Here is a 26,460-nt window from a genome sequence, read left to right as displayed (position 1 = left end):
TATAAGTTTCTCTATAATGCTATAATTCTCTGTAAAACGTCACATCAAACCCCTCTGAATGACTTTGGTTACTCAACAATTATCTCCACAATTGAATTATACAGAAATTTTGAAAAACAGAAGTAATTCTCTATTAAGTCTGATCAAATTCCATTTCTTTGCTGAGGCTATTTTACCTCATTGTGCTCTATTTACACCACTTTCTTAGAATTGACAGTGACACAGACATTATCCACAAGCTGTCACAGTGAGACAAGTTTTCATAAGTTAACAAGTGTTTTAAATTTCTACAGTGTGGAATATCTACAATGTCAGTGTTTTTACTGTGGTTATTGTAATTGGCAACCTAACATATTGTACCTAAATTGGATTAGTTTTAGTAACTTTTATGTGCTTGAAGTGTAAAACTGTACTAGCTATAAAAATACAAATATTAGATTGTCACTTCCTCAGCATTAAAGGACTGGGGGACTGAATATGGTATCGGGGAAAACAAAAACTTGACTGGCAAATCTCTATAATGCAAAATTATGAAACTGCAACCGATGTACTGTAAAAGCCCAGAACAGAACATTATGAGATACTTTATTATAAATGGTAAGGTGTTGTACTGCAGGAACTCACAGATATGTTGATGGCGCGTGGCAGGCGCCCCGTGCGGATCCAAGGGTGCACCTGACTCAGTTCTCGCTTCTGCTCCTCAGTGAAACGGGGCTGATGCTTCTGCATGGCTCTCAAAGCGATGCGGTCCTCACGTAGAACAGTCTCTCGGTCTCTGTCACACACAGACACAGATTTATTAAATATACCTGCACCATCTGTAATGCAACGATATAGTGCTACATCATGCAATAACATTGGGTTTTGCAATGATGTATCAATACATTTATATAAGATACTGCATGCCTTCCAACTTGCAGCAAGGGTCATAGATTCTGCTCCTGAAGGGCCACAGTCCAACACAGTTTGGCTATTTCCCTAATCTAATACACCTGAGGTGCTCTGTATCATACAGATTGTGGTGCTGCATTCTAAAGGGGTCTTTCCATTAGATGTGTGTGCTGATTTATATATGTTACCTGATGGGCAACTGATAGGTCATCATAATCTTCTCGTCTGTGTCAGCCATGAGCAGCCAAATGGGGTCCTGCAAAACACACTTGATGAACTGTGCCTCTCCGTCGCCCCCTGCTGTCTGCTTTCGAGAGTGGTCATTCTCTGATGAGTCTATGCTGCCAAAGTACTTGCTGGTGTGGCTGCTTTGACTGCTTCCTTCAAGAGAACCAAGAGAAACATTTGTTCTTGTATTAGTTATTCAGCTCAAGCTCTGAAATATCATACTGTGAGTACTGGAAAGATAAGTCAGTGCAACCAGACTTTAATCAAAAAAGGGGCACAACTACTAACCATGCCTGTAATAATGTGCATGGCAATTAGGTTACATTAGACTTAACTAAACAGTAGTAAACTACAAATGTGTGCACTTTAAATTCCTAGCAGTTATATCAAACCAGTGACAAGATCTCATTTTCATTTTCAAACATGCACTAGCGTAGGACTCACTGGTTCCACTCCCTGAGGAGCTGCAGCCATTGGAGCCAGATCCAGATGACCCTGAGCCAGAGCCTGAGGACCCCGTGCCTGAGGAGCCAGACCCCGAGGCAGCTGAGCCGGTGCCTGAGCGAGCGTCCTCCTGCAGCAGCAGGTCCAGCAGGTCACTGGAGGTAGACATGGCATCCTGGTTCGACTCATTGGCTTCTCCCTGAGGAGTTTGTATACAGTTAACATACAGTTAACCAGAGGCAGTAAAAAACAAATGCTGACACATGACTGGAGGTCAGTGAGGAGAATTCCAGTGACCATGTAATTCATTACATTACCTGCATAACTATATAGTTATGTAATTATATTTAAATACTAAAGCAAATTGACAGTAATAACTGTAGACTTCTGTAAGGTTAAATTGTTTACTGCGATCATAATGTTTAAAGTGGGTAATTATGAGGCTCTTGCTGCTGAACTATATTTGTACTCTAACAGGCCAGTGCTTTGCCTTCTGTAAGTTCTAATTTAAAAACACAATGCTTAAGTTTTTGTTTCATTTTTAGGCCCAAGCAGGTGATTTTTCTTACATTTTCATTCTCTTTGGAATCCCCTGCTGGACTTCTCTGATTTGTTGAAGTTTGTGCCCCAGCCCCGCCCCCCTGTCCTCCCACAGGAGGCGTGGCTTGTTGCCCTGAGGCTAGCGCTGACACTGCCTCCAGCCGGTTGGTGGGTGATTCCTCCAGCTGGAGCAAATTGAGTGGGGAGGAGCATCTGGACTGGAAGAGGGGAGATTCAGCCCCCTCTCTTTCAGCCCCTCCTTCTCTTTGGCTGCAGGACTGGGGCGTGCTACAGCGGGATGGGTTTGGCTGGGCTGATGTGGCTGCTTGAGGGGCTGCTGGAGGGGCAGTGCTGGCTGCTGGATAGGGAAAAGCCATGTTTGGGTTGTAGAAAGGCTGGGGCATGGCTGCAGGTCCAGGCTGGGCTATGGAAGTGCCCATTTGTGGAAACATGTAGTTTGGCAGTACCAACGCCATCATTGGGGGGACCATGGGAGGTGCCATCTGAGGATTCTGAAGAGGGAAGTGAAGGCCAGGCTGCATGGAGGGGTCTGCGACGGGCTGAGAGAGGGGTGGATAAAGGGGGTAAAGGGGTAACATGCCCGGTGGGTAGGGCACAGATGGGAGACTGTTCTGTGAGCCAGCAGAAGGAGGCCAGGAAGAGGAGGTGGTAGGAGGCCCCAGGGGAAAAGAGGGGTTAGGGGCTCCATCTTGTGCAGGAGCTCCAGTGGAGAGGCCTCCGGCTGGGCCTGCACGGCCTAAAGAGCTGCCCTGTTCTGAAGTTTCTTGATGTTTCAGTCTCTTGCCACCTCTGCCACGCCTTCGACTACTGCTGCCTACTGCAGGGTAATCACGCGAGCAACGCACACCTGAGATACAACAGGGAGACAGAGCGAGATAAACAATCTGTAAGTCATACAAAACAGGTGCTATCTTGCATAATTACATGTTCTATTGATTCTGAAATAAAAATGCGTTAATGCAGTTTAACATATTGGGAAATAAAAAAAAAAAAAACTTTATTTAAGTAACTTTTGCACAGGCTACATTTTATGTTTTATTTTTTAGGAAGTGTACTTATTTTCACTTAGAAAAACAACTAAACATGTACCACGGTGGCACAACGTAAACTATGACTTAACAATGAAAAAAATCGATGTCAGTAATTTTTCATAATCTATGTAACAGTAACTGATATCACCTCTGTTAGCATGTTTATAACATTACCTCTATTGAGTGGTGTGGTAGTGTGGCGTCTGAGTGCTGAAGCTGGGTCGAACACTCGGAGCTGACTCAGATCCCTAAAACGACACATGAAGTTCTGTTCCTCTTGCTGAGTGTGAGCAGAAAGCACTTCCTTGGTCAGTCCCAGCCTTCCTCCTCTCCTGCCCGCTTCCCTTTCAGCTGTAAGTGCAGGACTGGGTGGAGTTGGGGGAGGAAGCAGAGACGGGGTGGCTGCGATGGTGGGCGGGGCAGGGGACTGAGGGACAGGTGGAGCAGGGACAGGAGTCGTAGGAGCTTCTTCCATTACAATGTCTGCGACAAGGAGATAGAAATTTAGTCTAATAATAAACATATGGTCATGGTTATAAAAACATGTTATTTCTAGTATGTATACTACAGGTCAAATATTTTAAGATCTTTTAATGGACTAATGACCTCAACCAATATTTCAAAGTAATCAAGACAGAAAATTTAATGCAAATAAATGAAACACTGACACACAAAACTGACCCTAAGACACTCACCTGACTCAGGAGGTTTCTTATCTCCCACGTGGACGATGGTGCTGCTGAAACTGCATTGAGAAGTGACTGATGCTACACTCTCTGCCTTAGTGTGTAATGTCAGGGCTGGAAGAGGTGTGTTCTCACCAACCAGAGCTACGGATGGAACTAAAGTGCAAACATACAGACATACATGTAGACACAATAAAATAAATAACATTTTCACTCTTTACACCCACTGAATTCCCAGAGCCACACTCTGCATCACAGCCCTCCACGCTAAAATGTGATCTGTACCTTTAGTGTTGCCGGGCGCATCCTGCTGCTTGTCATCATCAGACGTAGAGGAGGCAGTGCAGGAGGAGGAGCCACACTTCCTCTTCACCGTGTTTGGGACATTACAGCTCTCCAGATACCTACAGTCACATGGACAGTCAGTACTGCATATTCACAACAGCAACATCAGAGCACTGGTGACAGCTATAGCTAATGGAACTAAAAATGATAGACAAGTTGAAAGAAAAAGAGACAGGTGTTGCTGGTCAGAGATGCACTTGCTGCAATCAGTCATGGCTTACTGAGACTGACAGCCTTTAACAGCTTGTTTCTCAGTGTGTAGCCTTACATATTTCAGTAGTGTGACTGCAACAGGAATACACTATTGCAGAGGTGTAAAAATGCATCAAGAGGCATTGATCTTAAGATGGTATTAGAATGTTAAAATGGATTAAAATAATATTCCGTATTATGCACTCTTATTTTGGACAAAACAAAATTGTCAGGGTATTTTAACACGTAAAAAAGGCTTGGGACAGTTTTGCACAACCACAACCCTATTTTAGCATTAAAAAGGGCCATTTTTATTACATAAGCATGGCAGACCTTGGTGTATGGTGTTCTGTGTGTTTTGAAAAATTATTTTAGCTTATTCTAAAATAATTTCATCAAATTATTGTGAAATTTTAAAGTGCATTGAATCATTTACTAAGGGACTGTAATCAAACTGAATCACTATGAGGTCAAAGATGCCCACTGATTACACATTAATGCGCACACTTACCGTATGATGCTATCCAAACAGTTGATTTGCTGGTATGAGTATGTGGAGGGTGGGTCCTTTCTCACAAGCTGGGAGGGGACTGTCTCCTTTGAGGGTGGAGCCACACCTGGACCAGAATTCGCTATTGCCCGCAAGGAACCTAGTTGTTTCAATGTAGAGGGAAAGAGAATACATTCAGCGAACATAAACAACTAGTTCTCCAGACGTCTTCTCAGAACCCATCCATGGATGAATAGTTATGTTTGTGCGTGTACCCGTGGCAGCGTGTTTTCTGGGAGGAGGGCGGTTGCGGGATTCGATAAACACTTGTTGCCCGCTGGTCTTTACCATGTGAACGTCCTTACAGATCTGCTGGAAGGTCATCTGCTCACAAAACAGAGAGAAATTACTCAGATTTTATTGAATAGTTTTCTGTGAGTCTGAAGGCATGGATATCTTTTCTCTTTGTGTCTCTCTAATACCAGCTATGTAGTGCCCTTGTGTAGTTCATCCTCACACAAACAAATCACTTCAAAGGATGATGCATTCTTGTTTTACAGACATAAAAAATTTGAAATGATTCACCAGACAAATAATGGCTGTGCTTAAACTAAAGGATCAAAGATGTTTGCAAAGACGTGCTTTGAGGAAAAAATACATCTAACAACATTCTGACATTTTTCATTCACACTAGCTGGCTGTGCTAAGGATTATGCCCTCCACAATTGAGGCTCAGGGAAGGTCTTTTTCTATGCAATTTTTGGAAGTGCAACAGGGTTCAAATAATTCTGTTTGTATCAGAATGATCCATCTGAATGAACAGAAAGTACTAGCATTACATTTGATCCCCACTCCATTAGTTCCTCTATGTTATGATTATAGAGATGTATTTTGTGTAGGCGGACTGAGTGTGTGTGAGTGCTGACCGGTTTGTGGAGCTGAGCAGGGTCCTCCAGCGCAGTTCCGTTGCTCTCGGATGATGAGGCTGCGCTGGGCTGGAGTTCGTGTGAGCCGTTGCTGGCCAGGCTGCTGTAGCCCTGAGAGCTGCCGCTGTGTACAGGCTGTACCAGCAGCCGGTGGATCTGCTCACTCAGCTGAGCGATGTCTGGAGCCAGAGTCCGCTCCTCCAGAGCCCGCGGCAGAGTGAACACATCCTCATTCAGAGGAGAACTGGAGGAGTGGAGGAAGAAGAAAATTTATGTATGAAAATGTATGACATTCTTCATGTTGGTCTCAAAGTTACAGATCTAATCTAATGAATCTTGTAAAATGACCTTAAATCAGACATTTATAACTTTATAATCAAAATATGTTCATTAAAATAAATATCCATAATAAAATTGTAAAACCATGAATAGTTGTTAACAAATTTCAAATTTTAAATAATTAATGTTTTATTAACAAGTGTCCTTAAGTAAACTACTTCTTAATTATCTTTAAACAATGGCAACAACAGATGTGAATGATATCTGAAGTTATGTATCTGAAGGTATAGTCAATGCAGCTAAAAAATTACAGAAGTCAGTGCCATGCAAAATTGTTTTAGGTGACAGATTTTTATTATATTAGGCTCATGTTTCCAGTGCAAAACTAAAAAAGCTAACTCTGAACACTAAACGTGGTCTTGGCCAATCGACTACACTTTGGGGAAAATTGTGAAAATTTAATTTTTCAGTGAACCATTCTATTAATTGGGAATTCCACCAATCTTTTCAAAATTTCCACATTATTAAATCGTTAAGATGTAAATAAAAAGTCATTCAGAATGGTTTGATGTGAAATGCTCCATTCTCGAGAAACTTACCAAGCCAGAAGTGTCCATAGTGGTGGTGATAGGAACCAGACGTCTGCAGCATTTAATTTTTCTAAAAGCTACTTCACCTAAAGTTATTACGTGAAGTGGTTACAAATATGTTGCCTGATACCCGAGACACTGTTTTATGAGGTTTGGCCTAAAACATATATTTTAAAATCCCTTCATAGCGGAATGATACATGGAGGGCATTGTAAATGAAAATAGTCACCAAAACAAAATAGTTTTTTTTGACTTACCACAATTTTACAATTATCAACATTGCATTTAAAAACTCAGAAGACATGTTTAGCTTCACTGGTCATTTTGGATAGCAAATAAAATTACTATATTTGCACTGTAGACATTACAACTCTTGGTTCCTATCACCACCACTTTGCAGAAATCTGAATCAGCAAGTTTCTCTACAACGCATCCTTGCACATCAAAATACTCTGAATGACATCTCACGAACTGAATTATGCAGAAATTCTGAAAAAAAAAAATCACTGGAGTTTTTATAGAAAAGATGTAAAATTCTTGACAACTTCTCTAAAGGATCTACCTACATATGCAGAGTAAGACAGTGAGATTTTTCTTAGGCATAGCCAAACGTGTTTCTAACAACCTGGAAATCATTTAAGGTACATAATAACATTGTTAAAGGCTGCGTCCAAAACTGAATACTACCATACAAAATCATATTTCAAAATAGTACACCACTAATAGAAGTGCGGTGGGGGTGGGGGTGGGGGCAGTGTCTGTCATACAGCGTGGGTGAGCCAATGAAAAAGAGAGACCGCTCAGGCAACTGTGTGTGAAAGATCCAAGTAAATACAGAGTGAGTCGTGTGTATTTATAGTAAATGTGAGTGTCTGAAGGTGTAAGGATATGGTTGACATGCTGTGAGTCAATGCATAATATAAGCACAGAATATGAGGAATATGAGTCTGAGGGTATCATAATGAGTCATATTACAGTGGAAGAGGTGGAAGCATTAGTTTCTGGGAAACTCTTTGGCTCAATTTGCTTGTACAAGCAGGTGCACATGACCGTGCATGTGTTTTTGAGTATATATTTACATGTGGCTGGTTTGTGAGAGATAATGTGTATGTGTGTGCATGTAGCATGAATATGCACATGCCTGTGAGTGAACATGCACACGCTGTGTGTGTATGGTAAATGAAGGTGTTGTGGAGGTGGATGAGTGGGTGCACATGTGTTTGGGGGGTAAAGGTGTCACAGATGGTTACAGGCATGTATGGATGAGAATGTGTGCATCCTTACGTTCGGACTTTGTGGCGTCCCACGATGAAAGACACCTTTCTGCTCCATGGGTTGACGAAGGAGGACCAAGATGTGTCTATTGTCAGATACTCTCCACTGCGGGCACACATCCGCAACGGAGAGTGGTCAAACGGCTGACCTGCAAACTGCAGAACTGCACAGAGAGAAAGTGTGAGAGAGAGAGAGGGAGAGAGAGAGAGAGGGGAGAAAAGGACTACATTACGGTTACACATTTTCAGCCTTACACCTTCTCCATTAACCTCGGTTCCCCACGGCGAAACAGCTCCTTATATTTATTATTTATTTCTCACTCAAAGCTCCTAAGAAACTATTCTGTCGAAAGAGTGTGTTCTAAATTTTCAATCGATACAACCTTTATGTTTGTGAACAGAAGAGAAATGTTGTGTGACAGACACATTATGCTCCTATTTAGCCTTTTTACACGGGTATGTGTACAGTTTTGAGACTATTTTCTGCCGCTTCCTGTGAAAGGCACACCACTAGGCTTCAAATTTTTCACTTGTGACCGGTTTTAAAACACAGAAACGTTCTGTTTTCTCGGCCATGCTGTGTCACTTCTGGTATAATACAAGCTTGCCTAATTTGAGCAGCTGATGTTTTATGCTCTGTATGTGTCAGTAATGAACATGCAGTAGGCTAGTCAAAGTTAGCCTAATTCAAAGTAATAACAGGCTTATTTGTTTTTATACTGAAGTATAAAACAAATATTCAAATGTTGGGTGTAAGTAAAATATTCATAAAATATTCATGCTGACTAATGTGAGGAGCTGTACACAAATGATGCGGAGCAAAAAAAACAAGAGACACAGAGAGAGAGAAAGGCTCACTCTTCTTGTGGATTGCCACCATCATGGGTCTGTCCTCAGGGTGGAGACAGAGCAGGACTGGAGTTCCCACCAGGTCCTGGGGCAGATAACCCAGCAATGGCACTGCCCGCTCATCCACCTCTTGAAACAGACAGCTTGGAGTGTGGCTGGTGGTGAAGATCCTCTTATCTGGAGGAATACGAGGAGCTGAGAGAGCGAGAGGGAGACAGAGCAGAGAGAAAGTAGAGGGTGGGGTGGGTTGGGGCAGTGAGAAAAGATAACAATTAGTTTATTATAACATATTAACCTGTAAAAAATTGATCTTTAAAAAACAAAAACCAGTTAAAATCAGTTTGTTCAGGTTTCACTATGACAAGCGTTCCCAATTCTAGTTCTGGCCATTTTGTTTTGTGATTTCCCTGCTTTAGTTTACACCAACTTAACCTGGCAACTAACCGCTGAGTTTAATCAAGTGTGCTTGTATGGGAAAAATCACTAAACTGTGCTGAATTAATGCCCCCCCAGGACCAGAACTGGACACTTCTCCCACTATATTGTTCAATTTCAAGTGCTTATGTGAGTAAATATGTGTGTGTGTGTGTTTATATGTGTGCATGTGTGTTACCTTCATATCCTGAGTGCACTCTCTCGGCAATGAGCAGGCAACAGGGCTGTGGATCTGCCATGTCTGAATCGCGCAGTGTGAGCAGATAGGGGGTCAGTCTGAATGGGTAATACCTCATATCACCACTGGAGGAGCTGTCTCCACTGATCCTACAGAACATGGACTTCTCCTGTGTACAGTCCACTGGAGGAGAGGCTACATGCGAAGAAGAACAACATGATGTGAGTCATTTTCTAACATATGCTAATGCACTCATTCAGTTTTTGATTACTTGGATTCTGTTCCCCTTCTAACTAAATTTAAATTTAAATATTAAATTCAAAATAGTTTAGTTACATTTGTGCATTCTAACTATTGCATCCATTGTGGTTAGATATGTCATTTTTGAAGGTAGCTGGTTGAGTAATTTCTCAAGTTATTGTGATTAGAAACTACACAGAAAGGACAGTAACGACACCATTAGCGTTGATAGAAAAAAGCTGACAGATTATGTACTACTGTTTAAATACCGTTCATGGTTTGTATGCTGTTGAGCCAGAGCCAAAAATCAGCATTCTTTGTAATTAAATGGAATGAGCGCTTAACTTAGTGACTAACACAGGCAAAACACACACACACACACACACACACACACACACACACACACACACACCAGAGCCAATGCAGGAAGCCCATGCTGGTAGTCTACAGGGGGCAGTGCTGCTGTAGAAAGTGCTGACGTCCTGAGGGGCGAGTAGTTCTGAAAACAGTGTCCCCAGTAGCTTTTCTGGTTTACTGCGTAATAAAGACGAACCCTGCGGGGAGATATACACCACTTTTCCTGACAAGAATGACACGGCCATGGAGAATGTGTCCTAGAGGAGGGAGAGAGAGAGGGGAAAAATAAAGATTCAATCTTTTCATATGTACCACTGACTTCTTTAGTATATTTTTGAGTCTGTGTGTTTTCTGTTCTTTTCTATGTTTTCTAAATACAGGGAAACACATCATAATTATAATCCATGGTAATGGTGGACAATATACCACAGATGCGACAGATGGAGATTAGACTGAAAAACACTGGAATATTATTTTAACATTATTCATTACATCGGAGGTTTTGCAGCTAGAGTTTTTCTGTCTACAAGGAAGTATTTATGCTCATAATTACTGTGTATAAACAGTCTCAAGTGCACTATAAAACTGACGGAAGGAGAGAAAAAGGGGAATGAGGACAAATGATATCCCAAAGGGTCAAGAGAGCCAACATAATCAAGCAAGCTGCCACAGAATAATGCCCTAATGTTCCTTTTTCAGAATGGCTTTCAGTTGTATGCACAATTGCCCTTTTCATGCTCTGTCCAGAAAATTGTAGTGCACTATTTTTTGTCAAAATGTGGACACTTAGAGTGTGTTATTAACTATGTTGGGATAAATCAAGTAGAGCTTTTTTGCTGTTTAATTGAGCTAACATTAGCATGGTGGCAAATTAGTTTTGTTTCCCATCTCCATAGTTTCGATCAGGTACAGTAATGTATTCCAGTTCAGTAGCATACCATACTAAACTGGACTTAATGTTGTAAAGGCTAACCTAAATTCATGAGGTTCAATGCGATTTTTATCAACGTTCTGTAAAGCTTGTCCAACCTCGCAACAGTTCCTGCGAAGTAATGTATTTGAGAGCATGGACGGATGAAATAACCCATTTCTTCTCACTGTATCCCAACTACTGTTGGACAGCCAGCCCACTGAGAGCTCAGACTTCACCACTTGACATATTCTAGTCTGCAAATCTAGACATATACTTGACCTGTACAACATGCTAATGGCCAGACACAAGCCTTGAAAAGGCCAGTAAATAAAACAGTAATAAAGACAGGAATGCAAGTTATTTATGGATGGCTCACTTTAGTCAAGGAGAAGCAGAGACAGACAGAAGAAAGGTGGAGAAAAGGAGAGGAAAAATGCTAAAGCGGGAAGGAAAAAGGGGAAAAGTCAGAAAGTGGAGCTGGAGAAACGTATAACATTTACTGAAGCATAAAAGCAGCTATTTCTGCCTTTTAAACTTTTTCTTAATAATGTGATTTCTCAGGTCATGATCTAACAAAAACTCCTTGATCTGAATTACATTCTGAATGTGCTTGCATGCTCACTTAGAAACTATCACAGTGCATCTTACACTAAAGGCAGCATCACGCATCTTTAATACAGTGATAGAAAACACGGCAGCATCCAGAGAGCTCCAATCCCACATGCTGAACGCTATGCTTAACCTGGACAAGCACGCATCCCAACTACTCTGGGGCAGAGTAAAAGGTGACAAACACAATGTCTCTGAATGGAGACAAGAGGTTCAGTAAGGTAGGGTTAAAGAGACAGGGAAGGTGCATAACTAGCTTATGGAGATAAGCACTCTGCGTAAGTGAAATGACAGTCTAACGATAGTCTAACTGCCTCTGCTTGTGTTTTAATAACGTGGACCTATTTCAATGCTGATCTAGGACCATCTCCTCTTTGCTCATACAACAGCATTTATCAGGGCATGAAAGACAGAAACTGGTTCTTTTTTAATACGCTGCTTTAGGAGATAAATCGAAAGAGCCACTTCAGTAAACAAGAGACTTTAATGATTATCGACTCGTTGGGAGAATTTCAGGTCCACGTGGAAAGCAGAGAAAAGAAAATGGAGGGAGAAAACAGGGAGAAAGAGAATAGGTTCATATGGGGTCGGTGACAGAGAGAGAAAGCTCTCAGAGAGAGAAAGAGTGAAAAACATGAATGAGATGTGTAATTGACAGAGAGAGGGGCATGGAGACCAAAAGCAGAAATGAGGAAAAATAGAGCATTAAGAGAAAGAAATCATTGTAGGAACACGTGAGTATGAGTGCATACATGTGAGTGTGTACATACTGTGTTTTTCAGCGTGTACTCAGAGGTGATGTTGTCAAGCTCTTCGATGGTAAAGGTGGAGAGATCCAGACTGCAGCCATGGCACTCTTCAACATTCCACTGGTGATAATACTCCTGATTGGCTGGAGAGAATATGCATTTGTTTTAGATTTTTCAAATCATTACTAGGGAAGCACCAATATGGAAACTGTGGGCAGATGCTGATATCCAATATCTGATATATTTAATGTACACACATTTCGATGCAGATACATGAACATTTATAAAATAGAAGAGAAGAAAAATAGTAGAAATTGTGACCTAATCTGCCTGGATTAGAATTAGGGAAAAAAAAACGTTTATTTCTTAGAGTTACAAATGCAGTTAACTGAATAAAATGCAGACATTTTAGCACAGTAGCCCATTACCACCTAAACCAGGGGTCAGCAACATGCGGCTCCAGAGTTTTAACGCTAACACAGTTTTAACAATGAATGGTCTTAAACACTGGAGTTAATGTAGCCCACAACTTCTAATTCACCAACTTTTAACCCTAAAACACAGAAAACAATCTCGCCTAGTTAGTAGCTAATGAAAAAGAAAGATTTAAGATGAACATCAATAATTTGGTGACAAACAGACTAAATTGCATTTATAAGCACTCCAGCTGGTTTCCTGATATGTTTAATCTGCAATGAGAAACTGTCAAACACTAATAAGTCGCAAAGCTGATGTCAGATTCTCGTTTGCCATCTTCTTGTTCGATTTTTCCCATTCCACCTTACATTCATTTAAGGTGGAACGGGAAAATTAGAACAAGAACCTGCGAATGATAAGCTGACTTCAGCCTCGTAAAAAGTTGAATGTTGAGAGACATTTTACAAGAAACTATTTCCTTTTGTTTCCTGTCAGAGATGTGAGAAAACCAGCTTTGTGCTAAACCTTAAAGCAGAAAGTCTGCGTCTTTTGTTAAGATTATATCTTTAGCCTGCACCAGTACATTGGCACATACTGAGACATATTTACAGCCAAGATGGTAAAATAGATCTAAAATGTTGTGGCTCCCAGTGTGGTTTGATTTTTGTTGAAAGGACAAAATGGCTCTTCTTAACATTTGGGTTTAGCCCCCTGACCTAAACATTCTGCTCTGCCAGAGAGCAACAAATACATCATCAAATATCGGTTTGAAATATCTATCAATTCTAAACATCTGTCTGATGCTGAAATGTTTTATTATCTGCAGAAAGCGATATAATTCCAATATTATTGTGCATCCCTAATCCTTACTTAGTTAAGTCAGCTGACATCCAGATGTATTAGATGTTTTCTTTATTAAATAATAGACAAATATTCTGTGGAAAACCTGGCCACTTCATCCGAACCTTAAGAAAGTAAATTTGTGTAATAAACTAAAAATGCCCACCTCTCTCTTTTGTGGACACACAGGCTATATTTACATTGAAGGGCAGATTTTTCTGCCTAAATGTGATACAGATCTGATTTTTCCAAAGTTGTGTGGAATAAAATTTGATCTTTAAATTGTTCGCGTTATTTTTTTTTTTCTGTGACCTATACAGTCATATCTAAAGGTTTGGTCGCCCCTAGTCAAATTATATTTTCATTTAGAAAATCTACAAAGATTCTGCACACTTTAATGCACAATTACTGTTTATTTGCTGAATTAAACATATTGTGAAAATAAAAAATGACTTGTGCAAAAGTTGTGGGAAATTGTTTTTCCAGTATGTTAAAATTGTGCACAAATATTTGCAGTGAACTGCGAGTCTATTCCCTGTAGAGAAAATATTAACTTATTTTCACTTAGAAAATCACCAAAACACATAATTTGACATGAGGTGACCAACCTTTTGCATATAAATGTATCTGAAATTAGTCTGAGCAGCTCATACTTCTAAAGTGACCAGCATATGCAAAAGAACAATGCTTCCTCAGGAATACACATCCAGCTGTCCCCTATCTTTTCTTAAGACAATACACTCCTTTCACATGACGTCAAAGTCTGCTGCTAAATTAAACTGCAAAGACAAAAACAGCACACACTAAACCAATTACGCATAAATTTTTGAGTAAAAAAGGTGAATTTCTGTTCTTGTTTTAACTGTGGAAGCCGATCAAACAGAGAAAGAGAGTTCAGTTTTTTTTGGATATCTGTCATGAAGAACAACAATGCTTGGAAAGGGAAGCAAACAAAGTGCCAAAAACGATGAAGAGACTTAGTCCAGGTAATGCTTCTTTAACTCATTTACTTATATCCTTGACGTAAACCTGATTCTGAATAGCTGCTCCTTGAAACGCTCATTTATCAACACTACCCACGCCTGTCTCACTCATCCTCCAAAACGAAGGACGCAAAGCATAACAATAGTAACCATTTTGATGATGTTACTCTAAGAGTTCTACTCCCACCCCCACAAAATTATGATGAATGTTGAGGTGGAATTATTGAATTCTGATCTGACTGCTCAGACATCTGCATTTATTTTTAGATCACACTTGCACATGTTCAAAGCACTGTAGTCATCTTCCAGGGTGGACAGTATGTCAACAGCAGCTAATGTACTGATAAAATGTGCATATGCTTTCCTTCTCCAGCAGAATGTTCAGTGTGTAAGGAACTTACAAACACAAAATATGAATCAAGAAGGCATAAAGATCAAATTGGAGCAAAAAATCTGAACTGAACAATGAGGTTTGTAACATCAACATAGCCATACCCACACAAACGTCCCTCACCTCTGACTTGTTTGACGCAGCTGAGGGCGTATTTGAGGGCATTGAGGGTGCTGGAACGGCCCTTGGTCTTCCTCTCAGCGGGCAGGCGGATCTTCAGCTCCTTCAAAGCCCGCATCAGCTCCTTCTGCGTCTGTACGCGTGCTGACTGGTCACTGCTGCAGCCGCTGGTGGAGGGGTGGTCCTGCTCTGAGCTAGCGCTCAGCAGGCTGTAGGCCAGAGAGCTGCTTGGAGGAGAGGGGCTCTGCGAGTTTGAGCTGAGAAAGAAAGAAAGAGAGAGAGAGAGAGGGGGAGAGAGAGAGAGAGAGAGAGAGAGAGAGAGAAGAGAGAGAGAGAGAGAGGCAGGCAAGAAAAGGACACAGAGAGAAAAGGTTATGGTTAGTAAAGGTAATCATGTAATCATGTCTTTTCTTCTAACAAGTCTTCAGGGACTTTTTTCTTTTCCATTTAATTACAGTCAAAGACATCAGTTAACAGTTGACCTGAGTGACCTTTTCTCTTCCATTTCTTTCTGTCTCCTTTTATCTCTATTTTCACCAACCCTCCTCATAAATCTCAATGCTACTCTGCCAGTCAAATGTTTGGGGACATTTGTTTACATTGTTTTATTTTTACTGTTACTTTTCAATTAAATATGAAAATATCTGTAATACCTATAAAGGGCTGTTAACATAAACAGCTACTCATTGACACTATTAATAGAATATGCTATCAGTATTGGTACATTTTTCACTTCACTTCATGTTCATCAAAGTGCCGTCCTTTGTATGAAAAGCAGCTTTTGCCTAAATAGTGTCTTCACAGTTTTCTTTACCAAGCTGTTGTTAAAAGCACATTCTGGAACTCTTTTGATCTAAAGGTGGTTTAAACAGCTGAAAGATTTGAGCGCTGATAAGTACTTTTATCAGCTGTTTCTTCAATTTTGTAAGAAAACATGCTAATTCATATAAGAAACAGCTAGGTGTCCCCAAACGTTTGCCAATCAATAAATTAAGTGGAATTTAGACAGGTAATTATGTGACTTTATACAATGTTACTAATAATAATCTTACCTTTTGTTGCTCTCTGTGGTCTCCAGCATCATGCCAGAATCTTTGCCATTTGAGGAGCTTTGGTAACTCCTCATGGACTGTCGTCCTCTGGAGCCGTTCTCTCTTTCCAGCCCTCCTTCGCTCTCCCTCTCTCCGGAGTCATTGCCGCTGGACAATGCGTCCATGTCATCTGAATTTGGCCCCCGGTTGTCCCCTGACGAACCAGCGGGCCCCGAGTCGGCCCCTGGTGACGATCCCGTCCTGCCATCAGCTGGATTGGATGAAGGAGAGCTGCCACTCATGGTCGGTGAGCCGTTCCGTGGCCCCGCCTCCTCTTCGTCCTCCGCCCCACCTGCCCCCTGCCGAGTGTCATTGCTGGGGGCGGAGTCAGAGTTGTCATCATTCATAATATGATCAGAATAACAGGTTGCCTAGGTGATAAACTCACCTACGCCTTATGAAAATAAGCAGTTGAACTAAACTTTACTAAGTTGGACTGCACGAACTGCACAGGGAAAACATTTTGTTGCGATGAAGCTTCATGAGTGGGTTTTGCTGCATGGATTTACAAATGTTGTTGTAACACACAAGTCCATTTTAGGCTCAAAAGCAAGTAGGTGAAGAGCTCACAGCCTCCAAAGCTCTACAATAAAATTATATGCTTATTTGTGCAAAAGGTAAATAAATCGTTAACTCCAGAATTGATGGAGTCAGAAAAACATGCAGGCAAGACTCTTGCTTATGAAACAGTCTTGGCTGCAATCATGCAGCCAGATGGATGCGAACAGAGCGTGAGAAAGAGACCAAGTGAGAAAACAGCGTCTGAAACCCAAAGCTCTCCGTCTTCAGGATCTGTCCATTCCTCTCCTCCTTCTCTCTGTGGTGCTCTATCCCTTGTTCCAGAAGCCACGTGCAAAGAGAGAAAAGAAAAGAGAAGGTGCATGTCAATTTAAAATTGCACAGGCTGGAGGTTTTACCTGTTTTTGTAACCCCCTCATTGTCTGTTATTGGTCTTTTACAAGGCCATCACCATGAAGTCCACCTGCTTTTTCACAAACAGCGGTGGTCAGCTCTGTCCGATTTTGTTCGATGGACAGCCACAGGGACTAACTAACCACTGCAGCTAATGATGGAAGGTTTTATCTTTTCAAATGCTAAGAAAAAAGTAAAAAAAAACAAAAAAGAAAAAAAAAAAAAAAAAAACCAACCACGCAAACTCACACTGGCAAACACATGTTCGAACACCGTCATTTTACACTTTAGTTTTTCCTGGTCTCCTTGGTTACATGTGCAGCTCTATTACTGAGACTTTATGCCCCCATTCACCTCACATCCCTCTAATTCTCCACATCTGTGGCTTCCATCTACAGAAGCTTTAGCCATTTTCACATTTTCAAGAGCCCTTTTTTCTGAGGTTAATTATGAGCAGGTAGGCTACAGAGTGCTACAGAACACAGAAAAGGATTACAGGTAATAAGAAATACTCAGAGTACTCTGGGTGCTTGATTGAGATACAATAACTAAACTGAAAGATAAAGCTTGTGCCTCAAATAACGGATTCTGAGTAAAGATATAATACATGTACACACACACACACACATACATACATACATACATATACACATATATATATATATACATATATATATATATATATATATATATATATATATATAAAAACAGATTTTTACCATTGTTGAAAAAACACTTATTGCTAATTAACATGAGGATATATATCCTCATGTTAATTAACAATAAGTGTTTTCTCAACAATGGTAAAAATCTGTAAAATTACAGTCATAAAATTTTTAGAAATACTGCCTTTTACTGTAATTTAATAACTTCACTACTTAAACTAGTTATGATGTACAGTATTTAATCTAAATAATAACAATAGTAACAAAATATATGCAAGTATGCAAGTGTCTGATTTAAATGTGATAATTTGCTCTTGCAAATTTACATTCTATTTCTGTAAATTAATAATAGCAGTGTTATATGTATGCATGTGTGTGTATGTTTGTGTATTTGCCATCTTTTATTTCAGTACTAACAGAAATTGTCCCTTCAACACTTCAGTCTCTACAGTGAATAGGTTCAATTACTGACCACAGGTGTCCTCTAACCTGTCTGTAGCACTTTAATGCTTAGACTATATCTGCACTCTCCTAGTGTGGTCCATTGCCCCTGCTAGACAGGTTATTTCTGAGTGGTCCCAAAGTGGCCCAGGTCCCTCACCTACGCATTCAACCATCTCTATATAACTCTCAGAGAGACGCTTAATCTTTTAAGCTCCATGGGAGGAGCTAAATTGAGTGCCACAAGCCTCTCTTCCTTTCTCTCATTCTGTCTTTCTCATTGTCGCTTTAGGATCACTGGTGACGTGTTCGTGATCCAGTGCCATTGCGGATGTTTCTTAGTTTAGGGTTGACTTATTTAGCTTGAAATGCAACCTTCCTGGAGAAGATTCTATTGCATATCCAGATAAGGACAGATACATGAATAGCTCAATATTTCATTCTATCACTATAGTCATGCAGGTCTCTAGAGTAATTCAAATAGAAGCTGCTCTCTGCCTAAAGCGGCCAGAGGTGCATCAGTGTTTGTCCACTACTTTAACACTCAGACATTGTAGTTATTGCTGCTGAACAGAAACATGATGTTATTTCATATGAATCATTTCTCACTCATATCTTACTATTATTTTAGTACCGCTTAACAATAAAACTAGCATTATAGAGCGTTGATGAATAGTTTAAAACTAGTTTATTAATGGCTACTAAGTAGGTCAAATACCTCAAAAATCATTATTAAGCAGATTCATTACATAATTAACTACGTAATTACCTATGTAATAAAGTTATTAAAATGAAATACTATAGCAAGATAGCAGTTATAATGCTAGACTTCTCAGGTTTAAAGCAGTCCAAGTGGAATCAGTCCTGCATATTCACCAGTGTACTCTACAGTAATTTCTGCTTGAAAATTAAAAGCACTGAAAATAGGTTGTCCGCAAAGGTACAATTCAGACCATAAAAGTGTCAGTGCTCATAAACCTGACATGATGCATCTGAATCAAACTATGCTATTTATTTCAAGAAGAGGATGTTCATGGAGAGAATGTTGAGCCACAATGAACATGCAACAGCAACTTTATTGACCTCCTAATCATGTGAAACGTTATTTTGTTTTGAGCGTTAAAGGAATAGCTTGGGAAAAAATCAACACAATGTACTCTTTGCTTCAAACGTAGCAGATCAGTCAAGGCATGTTTGCTTCTTTGGTTTCTCTAGTTTTGTACTGGAGCTATGATGGTGATATTATTATTTTGCATAGCTATTCATTCCATTGAAGCTTGACCTTTGTCTGTCCACCATTTCAGATATATAAATATGTTTGAGATTACTTAATAACTTTGTGTGCTTTGAAGCAAGTAAGCATGCATTTTGCACAATGCTAAACTAGCAGAGTACAAACTTCTTTTACTTGTTTGCCACATTAGCCTCTTAGTTCCAGTGCAAATTTAAAGAAGCAAACCTCAGACACCAAACATGTCTTGACTCATCCACTACATAAAAGGAAAGTTGCTTTAATTTAATTTTTTGCCAAACTCTTTCTTTACCAGCTGCAACTATTCAAACTCAGGGTGTGGTAGGGTTTGGGGGGCTTTTGGAGTTGACTGTATGTTATCGCTTGGTCTATTGAACAGATTTCTGAATGGCCAGTACTGATATGACAAGCTCTTTCTATCAAGCCCTTGTGGTTCAGAGTTGACAGATGTCTGGCGGGGAGAGAAGCTGTTTGGTTGCACGACAGCCCGGCGCGTGTGCTCAGCTCGTCTTGGCCGGAGCAGGGCTGCTCTGAATGCATGTGTGGGTGTGCTCTTATGCACTCATGCACACTTCCAACCTCCAGTCTGTACCAGTTCACACACCTTACAGAACCATGGAGTATTAAAGCAAGAGCTTTATTGCAAGTGAAGACCCCAAACACCACACCCAAAAAACGCTCTACCCTCTGGAGTCTAACAGGAGGTACTGCAGCCTCAAAAAACAGACAAACCAATGTATAGAACGCATCCAAAGCAACAAACACACACTCACCTACACACCCTGGCACTCTGTCAGAACCAAACCACTGCTGCAATCATATGCTACACATTAGGTACACAGGCATTGTAATGCCATGTTGCACACTGCATTAATGTTACAGTGCAGCACTGTAACAAACTAATGTTACGTTAGTTCATTACAATGTTACACTGTTACATTACAAAGCGATTATGATGCCATACTCTTTGAGAGTAAAACTTTTCAGTAGTCCTCTAATATGACTCCTATACCCCTGTGGTAGGGCTGCATAAGCAGTCTAAACCCTTAAAAACCAGTAATCATAGAGATGAGTATAACTCATAGATGCTGCTGATCCACAATTAAAAGTCGCATATGATGGAAATGCAAATGTTCATATATGCAATTCTTCCACATAATTTTTACATATATGGAAATTAAGCTGCAAACGTAGCCCGTATTGTTTTTGTTATGTAATGGATATCACATTTACATACATCCACCCACTCCTGCCTACAGCAGTTTAGCTCTGCCGGTTCACACTGAAGTCATAAAGAACGTTTCAGCCCGGACTGCTTTTTGAATGAGGTGCAAAACAAAGCAGCCAATCAGAATAAGGGTCATTTACATACATTACTCTTAAAGGCACAGTGGTTATGTAAAATGTGATTTATTACTTTTTTGAGTAAATGAATATAACGAATAATATAAGCAGACCTAATTTATCATAAGTTACAAGACAAATGCAGTATATGTGCTCTTGAAATATTACATAAAAATAATAAATAAAAATATCACTGACTCACTATAAAATACTAACATCAACAAATCTCTAAATAGCTCTACGATAAATGCCCTTTCTCAACACAAGATAAGCACACAGGTAGAGAGAGAGAGAGAGAGAGAGAGAGAGAGAGAGAGAGAGAGAGAGAGAAACTACTGCATCTACTCCAAAATTCACAACGCAGCCAAGCTTTTTCCCCTCTAGAAACAATAACAAATGAACCAGCAAACCTGGCTCTGAGGCCACAAAAACATTCACAGACGTGCAGCAAGACAGCAAAGCCATTGCGCTCGAGAAAACACACGCTACCTGCTCTGAACCACGACGTCGTGATGCTGATGCTGTGAGAGAAACACGCGCAAGGTCTTCAGCAGCATACAGCGCACACGCGCACAGTCAACGACACGGACTCAAGGAGTCTGCAGCCCACGAGACGCTTGAGGAGGAGGAGAAGGAGGAGGAGGAGGACATGGAGTGGGCAGGTGCAAACCCAGCCTGTCCTTACAGAAAACACTATCTTTAACATCAAAAACAGCAGAGACATGAAAAGCTTACAGCTGAAACAGATATTCTATATAGCACCAGAAAGGGTTCTTCTATTGTTACAAACTTGACACCGTAACAGAAGAACCCTTCTGGTGCTATGTAGAACCATTTAAGCATGAAATGGTTCTATATAAAACTCATTGTTGTAAATAGAACCATTCCCATTACTTAAGAGCTCTTGAAGAACCATCTTTTTAAAGAGTGTACTATAGATTACACAGTACTGCAGGAACACTATAGGAGGTGAACAGATCACAGATTACTGTAGAGATCTTACACAGCACTACAGAAATCTTACAGCTTCTTACTGTAGTATTACAGAATATTTTGTAAGGCGATGGTTGCAGTGGTGTTAGAAGAACCAGCTAAAACATGAGAAAGAAAAAAGAAGAACCAAAGACCAAAAGGAGAACTGGACCTAATCTGGTCAACATCGGACAGTGAAGGTATGACATAAGCAGAGCGCATTCATAAGTGAGATTTATATGTGAGATTTAGCCCTGATGCTACATGTATCCTACTGAGACGCTGCGGAGCGGACGGTCAGCGTTTCCAGGTTTAAGCAGACAGATACTACCCAGCCCTGCCCTGCCCTGCTCTCCTCCTCGCCCTCTCCGCGCCTCCTCCACACTCTCCCGGCTGCCGCGCGCTCCTATTGCATAAACGCCACACGCCGCTGTGCGCGCGTTGATTGGCCGCCCGCCGCGCGCTCGCGCTGCCTCCACGTAGTTCTGTAAACACAATGCGCACGTGGCCTCGGCGTAGATTTCGTCACGCTCAGCACGACTCTGATTGGACACAGAGAGCTACCAATGGACGCGAGCGAGTGAGTAGGTCATAACAGCATCGCAAATGGACAAGAAACTAAAGATCAGCACCACTGCGATAATGGTTAACCTAAATACTTCAATCCAATGAGGTTCCTCTTTTTGACTTTTGCTGTCTTGCAAAAGTTTCTCTACAATAAACCATTTCACACCAAATCACTCTGAATAACTGTGGTGAGAGCTCGAGTTATGATGCAGTAATATTGAAAATAAAATGTTGGTATTTTCTTTTAAGCCTTTATGGGGCTATAAGCTGCCTGGTGCTTCTTAAATCAGCCAATGCAAAGAGTGTGAATGATGCATACACACACACACACACGCCTCCTCAGCTTCAGTTTTCTCCCGCAGTAATCTGTAGTGTACACTAGATGGCTCTTTACTTGTGACACTGTTTTATTTTAGATGCAGTGTGTCCTGAGGCGAATGCTGTTGTTGACTCAATCCATTCAGTGCTCTCCACTCTGTGGGCAGAAATAGCGTCTGCTGGCTTTACTGTTTTTTTTTTTCTAAATAGCCCTGGCCCGGAAGTGTGTGGGGGCTTGAAACAGTGAATTAAGGTGTTATTTTCAGCGTAGGGCATATTTTTCCTAATCACTATGGGGCAATTACACAGACCACATATATTAGAGAGGGTTAGATAAGGCATGTGCCTGTGGATTACTACAATGCTTTCTTTGTAGAGCAGACCTATTACTTTTGCATATCGCAGCATTAAAAGGAACAATTTAGTTTGATTCATCTTAACTCTATACACATATAATTTAATGGCAAGTAAAGACGATGCAGGACACGCAGTGTTCTGGTATTGATGAAGCTCAGACTTTCCTCTGGTCTGGACTCAAGTTTGGCATTATGTGAGAAAACATATATGTAAATGTCAAGTCTCCATAAAGTCTCCAAGCGCTAAGAAACACAGACCTCATTAAAGGGGAAAGCCACTAATTTTTCAAAATTTCTACATAATTAAATGGTTAAGATGTAAACAAAGTCGTGCAGAGTGGTTTGGTGTGAAATGCTTTTGCTCCAGAGAAACTTGCAAAGTCAGAATTGTTCACAGGGGTGGTGATAAGAACCAGACCAAGTTTTGTGATAGGGTTTTGGCCTAAAGTGTCTTGTAAATTTCTTTATGGCAGAGGGCTACATGAAGGGCATATTAAGGCAAAACAGACCCCCCAAAAAACTCATTGTTTTCAGATTTTCCACTATTTTACCATCATAAACATTACATATAAAAGAAGACACATGTAGGTTCACTGGTGGTTTTGTAAAACAAATAAAATGTCTATATTTGGGCCCCTATCACTACCACCGTAATGAAATCTGAGTCTCTAACTTTTTCTACAAGGGACCATTATGCGTCAAACTACTCTGAATGACTTTGTTTAAATTGCAATGATGGAATTATGCAAAAATGTTGAAAAATCAAACGGATTCCCCTTTAAGTAGTGCAGCATCATTGCATCATGCCTATTTCATGTGCACATTAATAGCATGTTTATCTGGCATCAAATTGGTTTACTTTTTGAATAAAGAAATGTGAGTGAAGTGGAGAAGATAAGAGTAATAGATCTGGGCAACCCACTGATCAGAGTGATTACTAATGGGATCATCATTGAGATTTCACATAATAACCACTTCCCATGTGATTTCCAAGAACTCTCATTGAAATGGTTTAGACTTGCAGCAGCATAGAACTGGCATATGGAGAAATATGTTGATCCCTTTCTTTGGGTGCAACAACTCAAATATTATTCTACATCCAAACCAACCTATTCCAATCCTTTCTATTGTTTTGCAGATAGTTTATGTCAATCAAGCATTGCAGAACTCTGAATAATGACTGAGATCACAAATGGAAGGCTTTATAATATGTTTTTTAACAGAGTCCAACTATTTTTTGTATCTTCCACTTGTTCTCAGGTAAGGCACTTCACACAGATCCTCTACTGCAGAAGACAGTCTCTTACTAAACAATGAATCAACTCAATTATCAGTATGACACAGCTGGGACCCACTGAAGAAAACAACAGCCTTTTGGATCTCCTCTCAACAGTAAAAAGTGTGCTATAATGGTCCCCAATGATTAATCTTCACAATGATCTGACTCATCTCTAAGCGTGCTCACTTTGTCCATTTAGAGGGTCTCATTTAATTGCCTGCAGCAGAACTTTTACCCTACTTTTTACACTACACTTCTAAAGCCTGGTGATTCATTCACCTCTATCAACAAGACAAGACAGAATCAGAGCTATAGAACATGAGGTTTATACCCCTCTGGCTGATGCTTGGCATTGTGCTTGGTAACCTTAGGCTCATGTGAATTCGCTCCAAAACATCCCATTCCATTAGCAATGCTTTTCTGTGGACACTACACAGAATTTGGGTGTACTAACAGAACCTCTGTATCAACAGTGGCTGCATGTAAAAGTAAGTGAATTCACTAATTAGAAGGGGTGTTTGGATACTTTTGGACACACAGTGTAGTTCCTTTATGTCCTTCGCTTTTTCGCTGACCTCTACTCAGCTCTCTGTAGCCCCTATAATATCTGCACTAGTCAGGGCCACCAACCCGAACTGGAATGGGGTCAATGGTAAGAAGATAACTTGGCAACATGTCTAAACCAGCTCCTCAACTCATTGCTCAACTTTGCAACAGCCATATGACAGCTGCAGAAGTAGGACAGCTCAGCGTCCATATGGGAGAACTGCACACAAATGCGTATCAGTCCATGTACGGCACATTTAAGACAGTTAGCCTTAATTTCTCAGAGCTATTAATTAAGCTCCTGGATTGACCTGTTCAAACAGCTGTGAACTGGGTTAGCACACACCCACTTGGAATCTGCCTAGTTATATATCCCTATCAGACAAAACACACAAATTAAAAAAAAAATTAAACCTAGTATGAAGGTAATGTACTTATGCCACACATTTCGATTCAATGAAATTGAGCAGAATCAGTTTCAGTATTTAGTGTGTCTCCCTATGTTTTTATGACAGAGTTTATCCTTTTTGAGACACTTGCTTCCAGTTTTTCTAAAAAAAAATGCAGGGATATTTTTCCACATTTTTCCAAAGTTTAGTCTTAAAAGTTGGTTGCATTTTCTGCTTTTCACAATTTAAGTAATCAAAAATACGTCTTTAAGCACAGTTTATCTGATGTTGGTAGTTTTGGTGGTCTACCAGGTCTTGTATAGTTGTTAGGAGTCTCATTTTGTCTATATTTTGAAACCTATGAACTCCAGTTTTTAAAACTTTTTAAACGTACTTTTCTTTGGCTTCTGTCTTCTTTATGTAAGTGGATCATCATATATATAAACTCCTCTAGAATGTGTCCTGAAAAATGAATAGCTTGTACTTAATGGCCATTTTGACTGGAAATTAAATAAATAAATGAATGGGTGATCTCTGAATTTGCACAGTACTGTGTAATGTGGCATATGATGATTGTGCCAGGTATAAATAATAAACAATTAACAACATTAATATATTTAAGTGTGGATAAATTTCAGGCTCTTATCAGAAAAAAACTACTATTCAGAGCACTAACTGCAAGGTTTAATGAAACCAATCAGGGCACATTAGATTAATTAGGTGTCTGCATGGCATCATGGCTGTGCTGAACTTTTATTGTGCAGCCATTTAGAAATGCACAGTGGTCTGTAGTTGTAGCAAGTTAGTGCTATTAAGACAATTGCCACAGTCATCACTAGGTAGGTTCATAAGTTGTTCTGAAGAACTGTATTAGAACTTCTATTATGTGTGTACTTTGGCAGAAAGCCTTGAGCTTACTACAAAAAATGCAATTCTATCAGGGTTTCAAATGCACATATATCACATTTGGGTAAAGATTATATGTCATTATCTAATATGAACAAATACTTTTTGCCATTATTCAGTTGAAAGTCTTTCTCCTCACTTTAAGGCCCCAATTAGAGTTGTAAACCAAATAAAAAGTAGGATCTTACTGTCTTCTTCTTTATGCATTTATCACACTGTCAAGCTACTTCATCTATGTGTATGAATAAAACATGGCTTTTCAGTCACAAAAACTGCAGATGAAAATCAACTGCAGATGAATAATGCATCTTCTGCTACAACAAGCCTGAAGGACGCTTACAGCAAATTACTTCATTACAAAGACACATTAGGCAACGGTAAAAGTTATTACTGACCACATTTCC

The 26,460-nt window shown here is 40.2% G+C and overlaps 1 protein-coding gene across 1 annotated transcript in view; it reads right to left on the bottom strand.

Moving 5' to 3' along the window:
• per1b (period circadian clock 1b) overlaps positions 1–26,460 on the bottom strand; it is a 30,760-nt gene that overhangs the window by 2,418 nt on the left and 1,882 nt on the right. Inside the window, exons 2-18 of the mRNA XM_036597692.1 lie at positions 16,071–16,942; positions 15,022–15,275; positions 12,289–12,410; positions 10,052–10,253; positions 9,400–9,594; positions 8,796–8,981; positions 7,948–8,101; positions 5,795–6,038; positions 5,144–5,252; positions 4,890–5,028; positions 4,127–4,245; positions 3,851–3,997; positions 3,330–3,638; positions 2,133–2,971; positions 1,564–1,762; positions 1,080–1,272; positions 625–775 (exon numbers count right to left, since the gene is read on the bottom strand). Coding sequence (XP_036453585.1) covers positions 625–775; positions 1,080–1,272; positions 1,564–1,762; positions 2,133–2,971; positions 3,330–3,638; positions 3,851–3,997; positions 4,127–4,245; positions 4,890–5,028; positions 5,144–5,252; positions 5,795–6,038; positions 7,948–8,101; positions 8,796–8,981; positions 9,400–9,594; positions 10,052–10,253; positions 12,289–12,410; positions 15,022–15,275; positions 16,071–16,456 — 3,948 coding nt within the window. The 5' untranslated portion in view covers positions 16,457–16,942. The remainder of the gene's footprint in view (positions 1–624; positions 776–1,079; positions 1,273–1,563; positions 1,763–2,132; positions 2,972–3,329; positions 3,639–3,850; positions 3,998–4,126; positions 4,246–4,889; positions 5,029–5,143; positions 5,253–5,794; positions 6,039–7,947; positions 8,102–8,795; positions 8,982–9,399; positions 9,595–10,051; positions 10,254–12,288; positions 12,411–15,021; positions 15,276–16,070; positions 16,943–26,460) is intronic.

This window comes from Colossoma macropomum, unplaced genomic scaffold (assembly GCF_904425465.1).
Source record: "Colossoma macropomum unplaced genomic scaffold, Colossoma_macropomum, whole genome shotgun sequence".
Lineage (NCBI taxonomy): Eukaryota > Metazoa > Chordata > Actinopteri > Characiformes > Serrasalmidae > Colossoma > Colossoma macropomum.
This window is presented reverse-complemented; position numbering and strand designations above follow the sequence as displayed.